This window comes from Oryctolagus cuniculus, chromosome 21 (genome assembly GCF_051225735.1).
Source record: "Oryctolagus cuniculus isolate XC-2025 breed Fujian yellow rabbit chromosome 21, ASM5122573v1, whole genome shotgun sequence".
NCBI classification, from domain to species: domain Eukaryota; kingdom Metazoa; phylum Chordata; class Mammalia; order Lagomorpha; family Leporidae; genus Oryctolagus; species Oryctolagus cuniculus.
In genome coordinates this window covers 23,565,473-23,582,435 of record NC_142887.1, presented here as the reverse complement: position 1 = coordinate 23,582,435, position 16,963 = coordinate 23,565,473, and the positions used below count along the sequence as shown (strand labels likewise).

The window sequence follows — 16,963 nt, the reverse complement described above, 5'->3', positions numbered from 1 at the left end:
AACATGAGCCCGGCAGGAGGATGCTGTCTTTTCAGATCATGGCACAGGAGTTGGAAAACAGAGAAAGCAAAGATTGAGTTGGGCAGCTAGTTGGGGAGACCCCAAAAGGAAATGACGGCATAAGCCGAGGGGTGGCGGCGACACGGGAAGTGACACTGCAGCGGGGACCAGATACAGACATGCCAAGTGGTGCCAGAGCCTGGGATCCGGGATGCAGGGAACAGCCAGCAGGAAAGGGGAAAGGGAGCCAGGGGTGTGTGTGTGTGTGTGTGTGTGTGTGCGCGTGCGCCCACCTGTATGTGTGCATGGGTGTAAGTGCACATGTGTGCTTTCATGCTGGTCTCTCAGTTTGGGTTTCTGCCAAGAGGAGAGATAATGAGTGAGGCTTTGGATTTGTTCCAATGGGGGCGAGGGCATGTGGCATGAGAAATGATCACTAGTAAGATTTAGTGACCGAACAGCTGGAAATGAAATGGGTAGAGCTCTGGCCGTGCGGAGGGGCGGAGGTCACTCAAGGGAGGACACAAATGAGGATGCAGGAGATGGACAGCAGCAAGTCAAGTCCAAGGCCAAAACTCTGTCCAGCAGCCTGCCAGCTGGGGTTAGAGTACACCCACTCCATCATGGCCGCTGGGCTGCTCTGTCTCAACATTTTGCCTTTCAGTAAGTAAGCTGGTTTCTCTTATAAATAATCTAAGGGAGTGTACTTTATAGAAATTATTCATTCCCCTCAATCATAATAGTGTCCCTTTATCCAGAGTTTTGCTTTCTGTGGTTTGCTGTTACTTGTGGTCAACCACAGTCCAAAATTACAGCACAGCGGCTGTTTAGCGAGACACAGAACACATTCACGTTAACGGTTCTGACAGCGCCCTGTCATCCTGGTCCTACCGCACTGTCAGTCACGGCTGTCCATCTCTCGCCGTGCCCAATTCAAAACGCAAACCTCACCACAGGCGTGTGCAGGAAAACACAGAGCACAGCGTGGGATCCCAGCCACTCACATCCGTCAGGGGTCCTGGGACCTGCCCGTACGGAACACATTCCCACTGCGCGCACCTCACACGGTCCGCTTGTTCCCGGACGCAGCTGGTTTCCCATCAGGACAGTTATGAGAGACAGACTGCCGTGGACGTTTGCACGCCACGCCGTCTCACGAACGCACACTGTCACTTCTCTCTGGGAAACACCCAGTAGCACACCCCTTCCAGCTGCTGTGTTGTGTGAGGAACTGACCCTTGGACGGATAGGGGTCAGTGACATACTGCTCAGAAAACACTGACATAGGGGCCGGCGCCGTGGCTCACTAAGTTAATCCTCTGCCTGCAGCGCTGGCATCCCATATGGGCACCAGGTTCTAGTCCCGGTTGCTCCTCTTCCAGTCCAGCTCTCTACTGCGGCCCAGGAGGGCAGTGGAGGACGGCCCAGGTGTTTGGGCCCCTGCACCACATGGGAGACCAGGAGGAAGCACCTGGTTCCTGGCTTTGAATTGGCGCAGCACCAGCCGAGGCAGCTATTTGAGGAGTGAACCAACAGAAGGAAGACCTTTCTCTCTGTCTCTCTCACTGTCTATAACTCTACCTGTCAAATTAAAAAAAAAAAAAAAACTGACATAGACATCCTAGCCTTCTCCATATTTGTGGCTATCATCCACTGCTTTCCTAGGCACATAAGCAGGGAGCTGGATCGGAACTGGAGCGGCTGGGACTCGAACTGGCGCCCATGTGGCCTCCCTACGCCACAAGTGGTGGCTTTATTCGCTGTGCTGCAACTTCAACCCCCAGCTGAGTTATTTTTCAAGTGCGTCTGTATTTGAAGTGGGTCTGCTATAGGCAGGAGATGGCTGAGATGAAGTTTTAACCAAACTAATGATCTCTGTCATTCACTCAGAATATTCAGACCACTTATACTTAAATAGGTATCAAGATACCTATTTAAATTAAATCCAAGTTTAACATGATCCTAATTAAGTTTTTATATTTATTTGAGAGGCAGACAGAGCGACAGATCTGGTAGCTGCTGGTTCACTCCCCAAATGCTACAATGGCTCCGACTAGGCAGGTCAAAGCCAGGAGCTGGGAACTCAATCCAGGTTTGTCACACAGGCAGCAGAAACCCAGCACCTGCGGGAGGCGTCACCACTGCCCCCCAGGGTCTGCCTCATCAGGAAGCTGGAGTCAGGGGCTGCCGCCGTCGGCAACGGAACCCAGGCCCTCTGATCTTTACTTGGTGTCTTGATCACCAGTCCAGACGCCAACCCGACAATGGTTGCTCTTAAGGTTAAACTTTCAGCCACACTCAAAGCAGTGAACATTTCCAAGAAAAATCTTTCTTGGGAGAGCAAACGCATCTTCCAAGGTAAAAACATTTGCTTCTTTAAAAAGGTGTCCTAGTTTCTCTCTTGTGCTCCAAATGTTATAAATAGTCTCTGCGAGGGACTGGCTGACTCTCCCTGCCCAGGCTTGCCTTGGGATTTCTCTCCTGACCCACACCCAAAACAATCTTTTCTGTCCATCGGCCAGCAGAAAGCTATCAGGGTGGGAACCAGGTGCTTGGCTTCACGCTGCTCTGAGAGCATGGGCAGGAATGCAAAGGCGGTGTGAGGCTATTCCTGCAAGCAGCCGCGACGCGAGCCCAGGGACCTTCATTCCAGCAGCAGCAGCAACCGCATGGCCTTCTGTCCTCAACTCAACCTCGCCTTGGCCTTCTGGCGTGGGGGGAAAGCGGGGAAAATCTTAACTGAGAACCAGCCGCCATCTTTTTTTTTTTTTTTTTTTTCTTTTCCTTTTGTTTCTACCTCGGTCACATGAGGTCCCTTCCCCTGACAAATGCTCCCACGCTGACCTCTCGGTGGAACTTTGTCCAGCTGAGAGCAACCAACTGGCTCAGAGAGGAAAACCCCTGTGGCCCCATTCAATTCTGCATCGCTTATCCACGCCTTGGTGGAGGCTTGCAGCAAGGGAAAGAGTTAAAGATCCATTTAAGCTTTCAAATGGCAGAGATAAACACTTGACGAAGCACAGCTAATTGGATTTTCAATTGAAAAGGCAATGCAGCAACAGGCAAGGAGATCTGGGGAAATGAGGGTCGCAGATCCTGACGTCTCCAATTGGGTTTCCTAATGAAAATGCTGCCCACAGAACAAAGGCACCAGGAAAGAGAGAAAAGCTGTTACTTAAAAACCTACTGGCAAGGCCGTCTTCTTAGCTGGCATCCGGATTCAACCAGAGCCTGGGTAACAGTTCCTACCTAGTGCCTAGCCAGGGTCTGCCCAGGCTGGGCAATGCCACCGGCCCCTGCAGCGCGGCCTCCCAGACTCTGGGGCAAGGGACAGGAGGAGGATGAAAAGGCTAAGCCAGGTGTATAAGAACACACGGCTGTCTTCTGTGTTTGTCTTTTAAGTCATCATTCCACTTGTAAGGGCAGCCATAATTATCACGTCCAAAAAGAAGAATTCGAAAAAGCTACTGGGGTGACACAATCCTTTCACATCCACCGCTCGCTGGACCCCAGAGGGACGCCGGTGCGTGAGCCCCCAGGCCCAGAACGGCAGGCTGGCAAATCGCTCAGCTTTCAAATCGCTGCCATTTCACTTTTCCCGAGCTCTTCTGCTCCCGCGGCTGATGGGAGTTACTGCCATTAGTGTAAGAAAACTGTGCCTTGCTACGCAGTACACACGGCACTGAGCGTTTTATATGCCAGGTAAAATGACACACGAGCAAGTCTGCACAACTCCCAAAGAGGCAGGACCTGGCCAGGAAGCCAGGAAAGGCTCACGTGAAGACTAGCACGCGTGGGCCGTCTGTCCTTCCTTCCTTCCCTGGCACCTTTTATTCCTTTTCCGTTTTTCTTTTTCACTGCAATTTCTTGATTACTTTTTATGTTGGTCTCAGACATCATATGATCTCAAAGGGCATTTACCTAGAACCAATGTGAATGTTTTATTGGGCATCCGGGCCTATATTTCTCCTAATGGGCATTTTCTATGAACTTCATAGACAATGAACTTGGCCCCCAGTAAACTTATCTTTTCATTGCAGCTTCCATGAACTTTTCCAAGGACCCTCATCCACTTGCCACGGACTTTGAGAACAAACAAGTATGTGTCACTATGGAAAGAACACGCTAGTAAAACTGAAATTGCTACCTCACAAAGTCCTTTTCCTGAAAAGAAAGTTCTAAATATTCCCTAAAAAAAAATCAAAGAGACGTAGGTACGTCAGAAGTGCTTATTAAAAATTTTTCGCCGGCGCCGCAGCTCACTAGGCTAATCCTCCGCCTTGCGGCGCCAGCACACCAGGTTCTAGTCCCGGTCGGGGCGCCGGATTCTGTCCCGGTTGCCCCTCTTCCAGGCCAGCTCTCTGCTGTAGCCAGGGAGTGCAGTGGAGGATGGCCCAGGTGCTTGGGCCCTGCACCCCATGGGAGACCAGGAGAAGCACCTGGCTCCTGCCATCGGATCAGCGCGGTGCACCGGCCACAGCACGCCAGCCATGGCGGCCATTGAAGGGTGAACCAACGGCAAAGGAAGACCTTTCTCTCTGTCTCTCTCTCTCTCTCTCTCTCACTGTCCACTCTGCCTGTCAAAAAATTTTTTTTTTCATAAGCATACAAAAACACTGAAAACAAGCAAAGCAAAAAAGAAAACATTCCAGGATTTTAAGATACCTTTTTCATCCACTTCAATGAACAAGGCTGCCAATCTTTTTTCTGATGTATAACATTTGGGCTTGAAGTGTTTTATGCTTTCATAGGTAAGAGATGGTGAAAACCAAGACCCCTCAATAAAGCTGGTTGTACAAAAGTTAAATGTTGCAAAGACTTTTTCTACCAAAAGTCATCTATCAGACACCAAGTGATTTCAGACAAAGTCAAACCAGTCGTGTTACAAAGTGAAATGCCTTCCATAGCTGTAATGTGCCTTAATAGGAGATTAGCCGTGATGACCTTCACACACGGTAAGGCCATTTGCAGAATCCAAGTCTTCTGCATCTATTTTGGGGCCCCCTTATAATTTGAAACATGCCCCTTTAATGGGAGCGAGTGTGCACGGAAGCTAAGTAGATTGTCCACAGACAGACGGAATTAACCACAGGCCATCTCCTCCCCACCACCCCCCGCCTTGCATATGAGGAAATTACAATTTCAACAGAGCTTATGGAAGGAAAATAGTAACCAAACAACGTTAACTGTAACCGATTCCCTGATGCTACTGTCTCCTCAATAACCAGCTGCCCTTTAAAACCAACCAAACTAAGGACACTAGGTCAACACTTCAACCTGTCATTTTAGCGGACAGCAAATCCGGAATCCACCTAACGATCTCTGTGAAGACACAGCATTTCCAGATATGCAGGCAGAGGAGGAGGGAAGGGGCTGTCAGGACCTCTCCGTCCGGAACACGGGCAATTAGAAACGAATTAAGCTTTACCTTGCTCTGCCACTTCTGTACCGCTGCACAACAAACCTCTGTGTGCACAGTACCTGCACAACACCTGCTCATTAGCTCACGGCTCTGCAGGTGCGGGGCTCAGGTCACCTGAGCCGAGTTCTCCGCCTGGGCCTCACTCAAGGAGCCCACCAGTCCCCCTTATCTGGAGGGCTGGGGGAGGAGGGTGAGTGCCTCCAAATTCCAACTAAGATGGCAGAATTCAGTCGTGTGTGGCTGTAGAACCAAGGGGCCTGCCAGCCAGAGACATTCCTTAGCTCCTGGGGAATACTCAGAGTCTGTCTCTCACAGCCCCATCTACCTGCAAAGCCAGCAACATGGCACGGAGTCGGTGGGGCACGTGCCCTGTGGAGCTGGGAACACAAGTCCCTCCCAAGTGCGCACCTGCAGGATGCAGACTTGGGAGTGGGACTGCCGCCAGATGGAGGAGACCCACCGCTTTGTTCTTTTCAGTATTTTCTGATTAACGCTATGGTGCATATTTTATTTTTTTTAATGTGCTTATTTTCATTTTATTTAAAGGACAGAGAGACAGAGACAGACAAAGGACTATCTTCCATCCACTGGTTCACTTTCCAAGCACCCACAACAGCCATAGCTGGGTCAGGCTGGGCACTCAATCCAGGTCTCTCTTGTGGGCAACAGGGACCCAAGTACATGCCACCTCCCAGGGTGTGCATTCGCAGGAAGCTGGGATCACAAGCAGAGCTGGGACCTGGGATGGAACTCGGGCATCCCAAGCCTGAGGCAAGTGCCTGCCCGTGAGCTCGTGACTTGAAAGGGTTCGTGTGAGTTGATTCAGCCCAGACAACAACCTTCATCACATCTACAAAAGCCTCTTTAACCACCTTACTCCTGGGACTAGCACCAGGATGTGAAGGTCGAGGGGTTCGTCTTAGAACTCTGCCGACTCCACTTGCCTTTCCTACACGAAAGATGCATATCATCTCTCCTACATCATATATGCTGTGTATACATATTAGGCATTTTCTAATTTGAGAGTCAGAAAAAAGGAAACAGTTCCTTTCTGCTTGTTCACTCCCCCAGTGCCTGCAATAGGTAAGGCTAGGCTAGAGCTGGAGCCCAAACCCAGGAACTTAATCCAGGTCTCCCACATGGGTGGCAGGAATCCAATTCCTTGAGCCATCTCCTGCTGCATCCCAGCGTCTGCACGGGGAGGAACCTGGAGTCAAGAGCCAGAGTCAGACTCTGATGTGGGACACAAGCACCTTAACCAGCAGGCGAAATACCCACTCCTAAACTATTTAAAGACCAGCCCTAACTGGTCAGCAAGATTAGAAAATGCAGAAGGAATAACACACTTAGAGAACGCTTATAACTCCCTAATAACTGATTCAGTCAAAGATCATTCATGACACAGAAATGAAGATGAGCTCACTGCTGGGTGAGGGACTGGATGGCTGACGTACCTGGGCAGCCTTGACAGAGGTGACGCAGGGACACTGTGCCACGTCTCCTGCTGAGAGCCGAGGCTCAAGTTTATCACGCCGTGAAGAGTGGTCACCTTATGAGAACTATGAGCAGAAGTGCGATTCAAAGACCACCAAGCAGTCGCAGATGGAAAAGTCCAGAGTGCGGGACACTCTGCGACATGATGTACCCCACTTCCTCCAGTGCATGCAGGGGGTGGCCTGTTCTGGGTTAACACGCATCCTTACCAATTCTAACAGTGAACCAACACTTGCATCCCGATTCCAAACACAGAGTAGAGGACTGGTTCTGAATCTGAAATACCTGAATAGGGACTGGGTATGAGCATAGACCAAGAATCAATACAAACCTCATTGGCTGGGATAAAGGCGCTGGCATTCTAGAAGGAGTTAAAGAAGCACTCATGCTTTATAAGAGATGTACACAGGGGCAGAGCTAAGTGCGATTTGCTGATTAGCTTTAAAACGTTTCAGCAACCACAGAGGAGATAGGAGAGAAAATGCTGCAAAACAGTGAATTTAGGTGATGAGAAGTGTGTGTGCTCACTGTGTTAGCCTACTTTTGTGTATGGCGAGAACTATTTCAGAAAATCAATTCCATTTAAGAGCTTCCATTCACTGAGCCTCTGCTGAGAGCCAATCCCTGTGCAGAGGGTTCCACGCCCACCCCTGCCAACCCACACGACAGCCAGGAGCAAGGACTATGATTGGCCTCACTTCCACAGATTCAAAAAAAAAAAAAAAACAAAAAAACAAAATAAAAACTAATGCAATAACAACCACTTCAGGCAGAGCCCATGGGGCTGCTCATCTCTCACCATCTCAGTAAAGCCTCAGAGGCCAGCAAATGAGAGACCTGCACAGCCAACAACCCCCAAGCCCCGCTATGGCCAGCTGCATGGAACCAGGAGAGAACAGGAGTTGACAGGCAGGGGCTGGGGGCGGGAGAGAAACAACAGAGTTCCAGGAGAGCAGGAGGGAGGAGGGGAGAGGAGAGGATGGGGGAAGGGCCAGTCCCATGAGGAGCAGGTGGAGCAGATGGGAGGTCAGCTGGGAAGGACAGTGCTGGACAAGGAAGGCAGAAGAGGACCTGCAGAGCCAGACTAAAGGCATGCCTCCCCTCCCCTCTGCCATGGCCCACCCTCCCCCTCCCCCAGCCCCTACCGCTACACAGAAAGTGAAAATGCTACAGGGCAAAAACAGGGGCCAGCCGGACAAGCCCTGGACGCCATGGAGAGGCAGAGAGGCAGAGCTGTGTCCAGCCCACTGACCCCGCACCATCTCTCCTAGTCGATTGCTTAGTCTTGCCGTTGACCATGACCTTCCAAGTTTCTGCCCCCAGTTTGCCAACCAGAGGGAAGGCGAGAAGGAACTGCTTTCCTTATGTGTAAGCAACTTTCAATTCTCTTAAGAGCGTGAGACACAACTCACGGCCCATTCGCACGCAGCGAGACTACACAGCTGAAGCAAGCTGACCTGGCCAGAGCGACGCAGCAGGGGCTCCAGGCAAAGGCCCTGGGGCCAGGGTCATGTTGGTTTAAGGCAAACAGTGGAGGAGACAAGTTTGGGGGCCCTGTGTGTCCTGGGGAGGGGAGGGGGTGGCAATGGTGGACAGGAAAGGGTTACAGAAGGGAGCAGGGGCACAAGCACAAAGGAGATGTCTTCAGTCTTCCCTGTGTCTCAGAACCCGGGAAGAGGGGGCAGGAGGGAAGGCAGGCTTCTCACCATCTACCATTGTGTCTTAACAGTAGGAAGCCACCCGCTTAGATCCCAGGAAGTCTTTCCTTTCCTAGCGGCACCATCACAACAGCCCGGAGGTGGAAACAACCCAAATGAGCCCAGCGGCAGCTCGGCCAACACACCATGTGGTCTGCAAAAAGGCATGAGGCTGAGATGCCAAACGCAAAGGACCACACCGTGTCTGGTTCCACGTATGCAGAGTGGCCCACAGAGGCAGAAAGCAGATTCCTGGCTGCCACGAACCAGGGAGAAGGGAGAAAGGGGAGGGGCAGAGTTTCTTTCCAGGGTGATGAGAATGCTCTCAAATGACACTGTACAGCTGCAAAACTGTGAATACAGCAAAAGCCCCGGAACGACATCTTTCAGTGGGTTGATTCTACGCCATGGGAAACAGATCATGATAAAGTCAAAGTATAAATTTAAAAACTTCTTAACTAGCAAATAATTCCCACGACACAAGAGTTCCTCTCTCTCATTACCATGATAGCTTTATGTTCTGGTTTTCAGCACAAAAGCAGAAGCGAAGGAGAGCACTGGTATAGATAAGAACAAAAGCCAAACCCTCTTAGCTCATCTGCTCCCCAGCCAAATCCTGCCGCTCGGCACGACAGGGCCCTGCGTGGGGCGGGACCACTGGCTGCTTGCCCGCGTTCTCCTAGAAGCACACACAGGCCACCTCAGCTGCCTCGCCAAAGCACCTCAGCTGCCCTTGTTTAAAAATTTATTTTAAAGGCTAAGGGAGAGGGAGAAGGAGAGAGAGAGAGAGAGAATGAATGAATGAATCTTCCATCTACTGGTTCACTCCCCAAATGCCTGCAATACCCGGCTGAACCAGATGAAGCCAGGAGCCCAGAACTCAATCCAGGTCTCCCACTTGAGTGGCAAGGAACCTTGTACTCGAGCCATCACCTGCTGCCTTCCTGGAGTGAGCCACAGCAGGGAACTGGAATCGGGAGCAGAGCCAGGACTCGAACTCGGTACTCTGACAGGGAATGTGGGCGTCCCACGTGATGTCTTAACCGTGGCACCAAATGGCCCACTCCTATGTCATCCACCTTGCTAGCTCCTGTGCTTCTCAGCTCATCATGGAGGCCTCGTCCACTGAAGACTGCCCTCGCGGCCTGGCTGATTGCAGAGCGCAACGTGCATCAAAGCTGTCCATACCAGTTTCTTCTTGATGTGACTGTCTATCAAGAGGGCCCACAATTCTTTAAAACTCCATCCAGTTCTTACCCAGCAACCTGCAGTGGTACATTTCACATTCACTGTTTCCTTATCAATAGTCTTTACAGAATTATCAGATTAAAGAAGGGGAACTGGGAATGAGAACAAGTCACTTCCCCTCCCTGTGTCTACAGCTGCTCATCTGTAAGCAAACGGGCAGCCCGGGAAGGGCATCAGGCCTCGAGTCTAACACACTGGTTAAGACACCTGCGCCCTACAGCCAGTGCCTAGGTTCAAGTTCTGGCTCCTGACCCCAGCTTCCTGTTAATACAGACCCCGGGATATAGCAGATGATGGTTCAAGTGGTTGGATCCCTGCCACCCGTCTGGGAGGCCTGGATGGAGTTCCCAGCTCTGGGTTTCGGCCAAACCCAGTCCTGGCCATTGCAGGGCAGTGAACCAGTCGGGGAGAAGCATGCACACATACACACACACAAGCACACACACTCACTCTCTTTCTATCTCTATCTCTCCATGTCTCTAATAATTTTAAAAAGAAAGGAACCCATTATTATCTCAACAAATACCCAGTCTCAAAGAGATCTGTGTGCCTGTGTCTATTAACCAGGCAGACAGAACCACAGTGGCCCCAGGGGGTCACAGAGGATTGGCTCCAAAACCCCCCAAACCTGCAGATGCTCAACTCCCTTATACCAGGAGGCAGTACTGGCACAGGACCTACACCCATCCTCCTGGGTACCTTCAATCACCGCTACATTTCCTATACTATCCGTTACAAAGCTGCGTATACAGTCATCTACTGCATTCAGGAAATGACAAGAAAATGCCTGTGCATTTTCAGTACAGTTTTTAAAATTTTTTAAAAGATTTTTTATTTGAAAGGCAGTTGCAGAGAGGCAGAGGCAGAGGGAGGGAGGGAGGTTTTCCATCTGCTGGTTCACTCCCCAAATGCCCTCAGCAGCTCAGGTTGGGCCAGGCTGAAGCCAGGAGCCCAGAACTCATCTGGGTTTTCCATGTGTGGGGCAGGGCCCAAGTGTCTGAAGCTGAATCGGAAGCACAGGTGCTGGGACGCGCACAGGTGGGCATCCCGGCTCACAGCTTAGGCTGCTGCGCCACGAGGTCTGCTCCAGAGAGCTTCTGGTTGCTAAGCACCCGATCCCCTGATTTGAGCAACCCCTAAACTGTCTTAAGACCCAGAATCAGGGCTGCCATAATGGCAGAGCAGGTAAAGCCTCCATCTGCAGTGCCAGCAACCCATACAGGCACCAGTTCCAGACCTGGCTGCTCCACTTCCCATCCAGCTCCCTGCTAATTAATGTGCCTGTGAAGGCAGAAGATGGCCCAAGTGCTTGTGCCCCTGCACCCATGTGGGAGACCCAGAAGGAGCTCCTGGCTTTACCCTGCCCAGTCTCAGCTGCTGCAACCATTTCGGGGGAATGAACTAGCAAGGGGAGTTCTCTCCCTCCCTCTAACTGTGCCTTTCAAATAAGTAAATCTTTAAAAAGAAAAAACCCAGATTCCAACTGGTGAGTTTCCTAATGCCTATTCACAAGATGCACTACCAGGAATGCGCGCCAGCATCGAGTATCGATTAAGCACCTGAGGTTTGCTATGAAGCCCCAGGGGCTGCGCTGATACCCGCTGTGTTATCACGGGACATCACTACTGGAATGACAGGGCACCAGGTGAGCAGGCAACGGGCGGGACTTACCGATTTTCTGATTGAAAATCTTGTCAAAGGTTATTTCATTTCTCTCCTGAAGGTACTTCTGCATCACACTCCGGATACTGAAAGAAATGAGTGACACATTGTGATCAGCACAGGCAGCACCATGAGCAGCCATCCCGAAATGAAGAGAGACCCTCTCTCCACCTGGAAACTGGATACCTCTTCTCCTGGGAGTCACCTCCCCCCGCCCCACCTTACAGGTAGAGACTCAGCTACAGACAAGGACCTAAGGACTTTGAAAATCTACCCTCCACATCACCACTCTCCAACACACACACACACACACCCTATAGACAACCCTATACATGTACACACACACAACCCACAGACAACCCTACACATGTACACACACACCCCACAAACAACCCTACACATGTACACACACACGCACCCCAAACTCTGCCAATCAATTAATGAGCTTCTTCCTCAAACAGAAGCAAAACTTCTCTAGACATAGGATTATTCCGAAAACTCACATTTCTATACACCAACAATGAATCATGAGAAAACATAATTAGAAGAAAGATTTTGCTTGCAAGAAAATAAGAAACATCAAACACCCTGAAGTCAATCTTTCAAAATATGTGCAAAAACTACAGGGAAAAATTACAAAATCATACTGAGATATTAAAGAAGGTTTTAACAAACAGAAAGATACACTAAAGCAATGAACACAAAGATTTAATATTGTACAAATTCAAAGCCTACCCAAATGTATCCATAAAACCCAACATCATCCCTATCAACATTGCTACAAGGTTTTTCATACAACATAGAAACAGATAAGCTCTTCATAAAATGTATATGAAACAACACAGGATCAAGAGTTGTCAAAACACTTCTGAAGATAGATACATACCGGGCTCATCATGAAGCTCAAGTAATTAAGATAGGACAAACAAACTGATCAATGAAATTGGACAGGAATCATATCAACTGAGCCACACAGGCATGGAACTTTGCTCTGTGACAGCAGTGGCAAGACAGGAACGTGGGGGAAGGATGGATTCTTCAGCAAGCGAGCCCAACAGGGATCACCCCCGTGAGGAGGTGGAACACGCAGTCTCTCAAGCCCTGACAGTAAGAGTGGGCAGCGATTTACCGCCATTACTTTATTCTTTAATAAAAAAATAAATAATTGAAGTATCACTCCTCTGTCATCAAACACATTTCAAGCTTCCTGTCAGATGAGGCTTTGACAAATGCAGACCCCTAGGAGCTACTCTCCTCATCACAGGGAGAACACCTCCACACCCCAGATGGTGCCCCCTCCCCACCTCCCACCACGCAGGCAGCTGCTGACCAACCGGCCATGCGTAGTGTGTTTTACACGCTCCAGCTCCAGTGTGTCATCTAAAGACAGTTATACGTGTTGCCTTCTGCGTCTGGCTCCTTCCACCTGACAGGAGTGAGCTTCGTCCTCACTGCTGTGTATGTAAGTATTTAGCTCCTTTTTAGCGCCAAACAGTATGCCATTGTCTGGCACTCCACATTGTTTACCCACCAATCTGCTGCTGACAGACATGGGGTTCTTTCCAGTCCAGAGCTTTTCTAAATCTGTATATATGACATACAAGAAACCTGTATACCTGAAAATGTTTAAAAATTTACAAAAATTCTTTCACATTTAAAAACAAGTTAAATCAAAGAATTTAAATAGTTCTAATATCATTATTTAAAATTATAAAAGCTCCCTCTAGGCATTGGTTTAAATGCATGGCACAGATACTAATACATTCTACTTTCATTTTCTTTTGCTTCAAATTATTTCCTAGTTTCCTTTGAGATGTCTTCCTTGCCCTACCAGTTATTTAGTCCTGTGTTGTTTCATTCCCAAATATTTGGAAATTTCCAGTCACCTTCCAACTCCTGAACTTTAACTCTTGGGTGATTCAGTTCTTTCAGGATTTGTTGATATTTGCTTTGTTGCCTGGAACGTGATCTGTCTTGCTTAGTATTTTATGTACATTTGAACAGACTGTGTGTGCTGCGGTTGCACGGACTAGAAATGTCAGCTGGGACAAGCTGGCTGATAGGGTTGTTAAAGTTTGCACATCCTTTCTGAGTTTCTATCTACGTTTTCTAGAAATTACTGAAACCGAAGGTGGTGAAATCCCAAACTCTAATTATGAGTCTGCTTCCCCCATTATTAATGCTGTTTGTGTTACACATTTTATAGCTCTGCTGTTAAGTATATGAACATTCATGTAACAAAATGATCCTTTTATCATTAGGAAATGGGTCTTCTTCATGCCTGTTTATAATCTTTGTTAAGATTATATAACACCTTCAGATGTTAATCAAATCACTTGCTTTCTCCTGGTTCCACTGTATATGATTTTTTTTTTTTTTTTTTTGCTTTTAAGTATCTATGCCTTTCTATTTAAAATAGAATAGCTGGATCTTACTTTTTCAGCCTACAAATGATCTCTGCCTTTTCATTGAGATATTTCAACAACTTGCATTTAGTGTGATAGTGCATACAGGTTTAAGCTGATAATTCCACTATTTGTTTTTGTATTTTCCCATTTATTTTTCCTCTATCCTTACAGATACTTTGAGATATAATTCACATTGCACATGGCACTATAAGTATAAACTTGGTTGTTGTTGTTGTTGTTGTTGTTATTGTTGTTATTGTTTTAATTTTCATCCATTTAAAAGGCAGAGAGAGAGAGAGAGAATCTTTCATCCTCTGATTCACTCCCAAAATGCCTGCAGTAGCCAGGGATGTGTCAAGCTGAACACAGGAGCCAGGAACTCCTTCCAGGTCCCCCACATGAGGCCAGAATGAACCATCATCTGCTGTCTCCCAGGATGCATTGGCAGGAAACTGGATTGGAAGTGGAGCAGTCAGGACTCAGACTGGCACTGCAATACAGGATGTGGGCATCCTAAGCAGCGGCCTAACCTGCTACCCCGCAGCTCGCACCCCTGCGTGTGATTTTTAGTAATCTTACAAAACCAACATCTCAATGCAGTTTTTTAGTTGAAAGGTGGAGATACAGAGAGACAGATTTCCCTTCTGCCGATGCACTTCATAAACGTCCCCCATCAGCTGGCGCTAGGCAGGCCAAAGCTAGGAGACCGGATTGAGTTCACATGGCCAAAGGAACCCAGGAAGTTGAGCCATCACCCGCAGCCTCCCAAGAAGGCCCAGCACAGGAAGCTGAAACAGGCAGCCACGCCGAGACCTGAACTCAGGCACTCCTACGTGGGATGTGGAAGCCCCAAGCAGCAGCCTGGGCCAAATGCCTGCCCCACCGGTGCAGATGTGAAACACCTTCATCAGGCCAGGAAGTCCCCCATGCCCATCAGCATTCAGTCTTCATATTTCTGCCTTTTCTAGAAATTTCGTGTATGTGGAATCATCAGACTTCAGTCTTTTGTATCTGGCTTCTTTCCCTTTGCATAATCTTCCAAAGGTGCCTCTAATTCTCCTGTTCTGCTGAGTAGAATTCAGGGTATAAATACTCCAGATTATTCATCCATCCATTATTCAATACACCTGGGGATTGTTTTCTGTATGGAGTTATTATAAATAATGCCACCCACTGGTCTGTGTGGATGCATTTCTCTTAGGCACATACGTGTAAGAAAATTAACTAGATCACATGATAAATATATGGTCTAAAATTTTTTTAAGAACCTGCCAAGGAACAGGAGTTGTGGCCCAACAGGTGAAGGCACCATTTGGGACACCCACTTCCCATACTGGAGCACCCACTGAATCCCGGCTCCTCTGCCTCCAATCCAGCTTTCACTAATGTGCCTGGGAGGCAGTAAAGGATGGCCCAGGTGGGAGACGAGGATGGAGCTCCTGGCTCCCAGCTTCTGCCTGGCCCAGTCCTGGCTGCTGTTGCAGGCATCTGGAGAGAGAACAGGCAGATGAAAATCTTTTTCTCTCTCACACCCCCCACACACACCCCCCCCCCCCGCTTTTCCTCTCTTCCTGTCACTCTGCCTTGAAAATAGTCTTTAAAAGAAACTGCTGAGCTGCCTTCCAACGCGGCTGCATTTCACAGTGCCATCAGCAAATCAGGCAAATCTCCACAGCCTTGAAACCACTTAGCATTGCTGGCGTGTTTGTCTCAGCCCTTCTGCTGTGTGTGAAGTGCCAGCTAGGGCTGTTTTAACTTCTGTGCCCTTAATGAGTGATCAGCCTACACAGTTGTGTGCGTGCTTGTTGGTCATTCACGTATCTTCCGCAGTGAAACATTCAAATATTTTCCCGTTTTGAGGACTGGGGTCTTACTGAATTTTAAGAGACACATACATATATATTTTTATTGTTTTTGCTCTACACACGCAACTATGTTAACTGAACTAAAAGAAATATCTTTTATAGTCAACCTTTTTATTATTGTCGGGGCTCTTCATGCATTTGTGAGGGTCCCAGTGTCATCTGTTATCATATACCTGCCTAAGCTTAGAGTTTTCTGGAACATTTCTAGTAGGGCAGGCTGGCTAGCAAGGAATCATCTCAGCCCTTATTTCTCTAAAAGCATCTTTACTTTGCCTTCATTTTGGAAAGTTTTTTTTTTTTATTTTAAACTGGGGGTAGGATCCCAGGTGGGCAAATTTGTTTTGTTTGCTCCCAGCACTTAACGATGCTCCACTGTCTCCAGCGTGCATGGTTTACGTAAGAACTGTGTTATAATTTTCATCTCTGTTCATCTGTATGTGTTTCTTTTTGGATCTGACTGCTTTAACACTTTCTCCTTATCTTTGTTTTCCAGCAGTTTAACTACAATGCAACTAGAGGAGTGATTTTTTTTTTTTACCTTGTCATTTATTTTGCTTGGGATTCTCCAGTTTTATTAAATCTGCCATTTCTATCTTTCACCAATTCTGGAAAATTCTCAGCCACTTTATCTTCATATATGTATATACACACATATATACATACGTACATATATATGTGTATATATCTGTATCTATAGATATAGATATAGAGAGAGAGAGAAAGAGAGAGAGCGACACCTGCCCTTTCTTTCTCTTCTCTTTTTGGTACTCCAATTATTCGTACGTTAGACCATTTGCCGTTCCGCAGCTCTCAGACACAAAGCCCGACAGTCCGCCTACAAAGCCAAAACTCCAACCCACGGGAGAATATCTGTGGTAAAACCATACATTTCTGAAGGGCAAAGGAATGAGTAGCACACGACTCCCAGTGAGCGGGCTGAGAAGGGACAGGAAGAGAAGCAGTCTGGGGGTGGCGTGGACAAGCAGCTCAGAGCAGGGGAAGCACTCGCAGCTCCCTGTTCTCGTGCTGGCCGAGGGCTCCAGAATGCCGATGACAGTCCTGACAATAAGTGAGTGGACAGGCCAGTGACCGCGCACAACGCAACGACACGAGCGCCAGGAACCAGGCGCCAGCGCCTTCAGCACATGTAAAGCCCGCTGTTGGATC

At 48.4% G+C, this 16,963-nt stretch overlaps 1 protein-coding gene across 5 annotated transcripts in view; it reads right to left on the bottom strand.

The window, feature by feature from the left end:
• GRK3 (G protein-coupled receptor kinase 3) overlaps window positions 1-16,963 on the bottom strand; it is a 133,970-nt gene that overhangs the window by 95,074 nt on the left and 21,933 nt on the right. For all 5 annotated transcript variants that reach the window (XM_089322920.1, XM_089322919.1, XM_051835475.3 and 2 more), the window contains exon 2: window positions 11,533-11,609. In XM_089322920.1, the coding sequence (XP_089179046.1) occupies window positions 11,533-11,596 (64 nt within the window). In that variant the 5' untranslated portion in view covers window positions 11,597-11,609. The remainder of the gene's footprint in view (window positions 1-11,532; window positions 11,610-16,963) is intronic.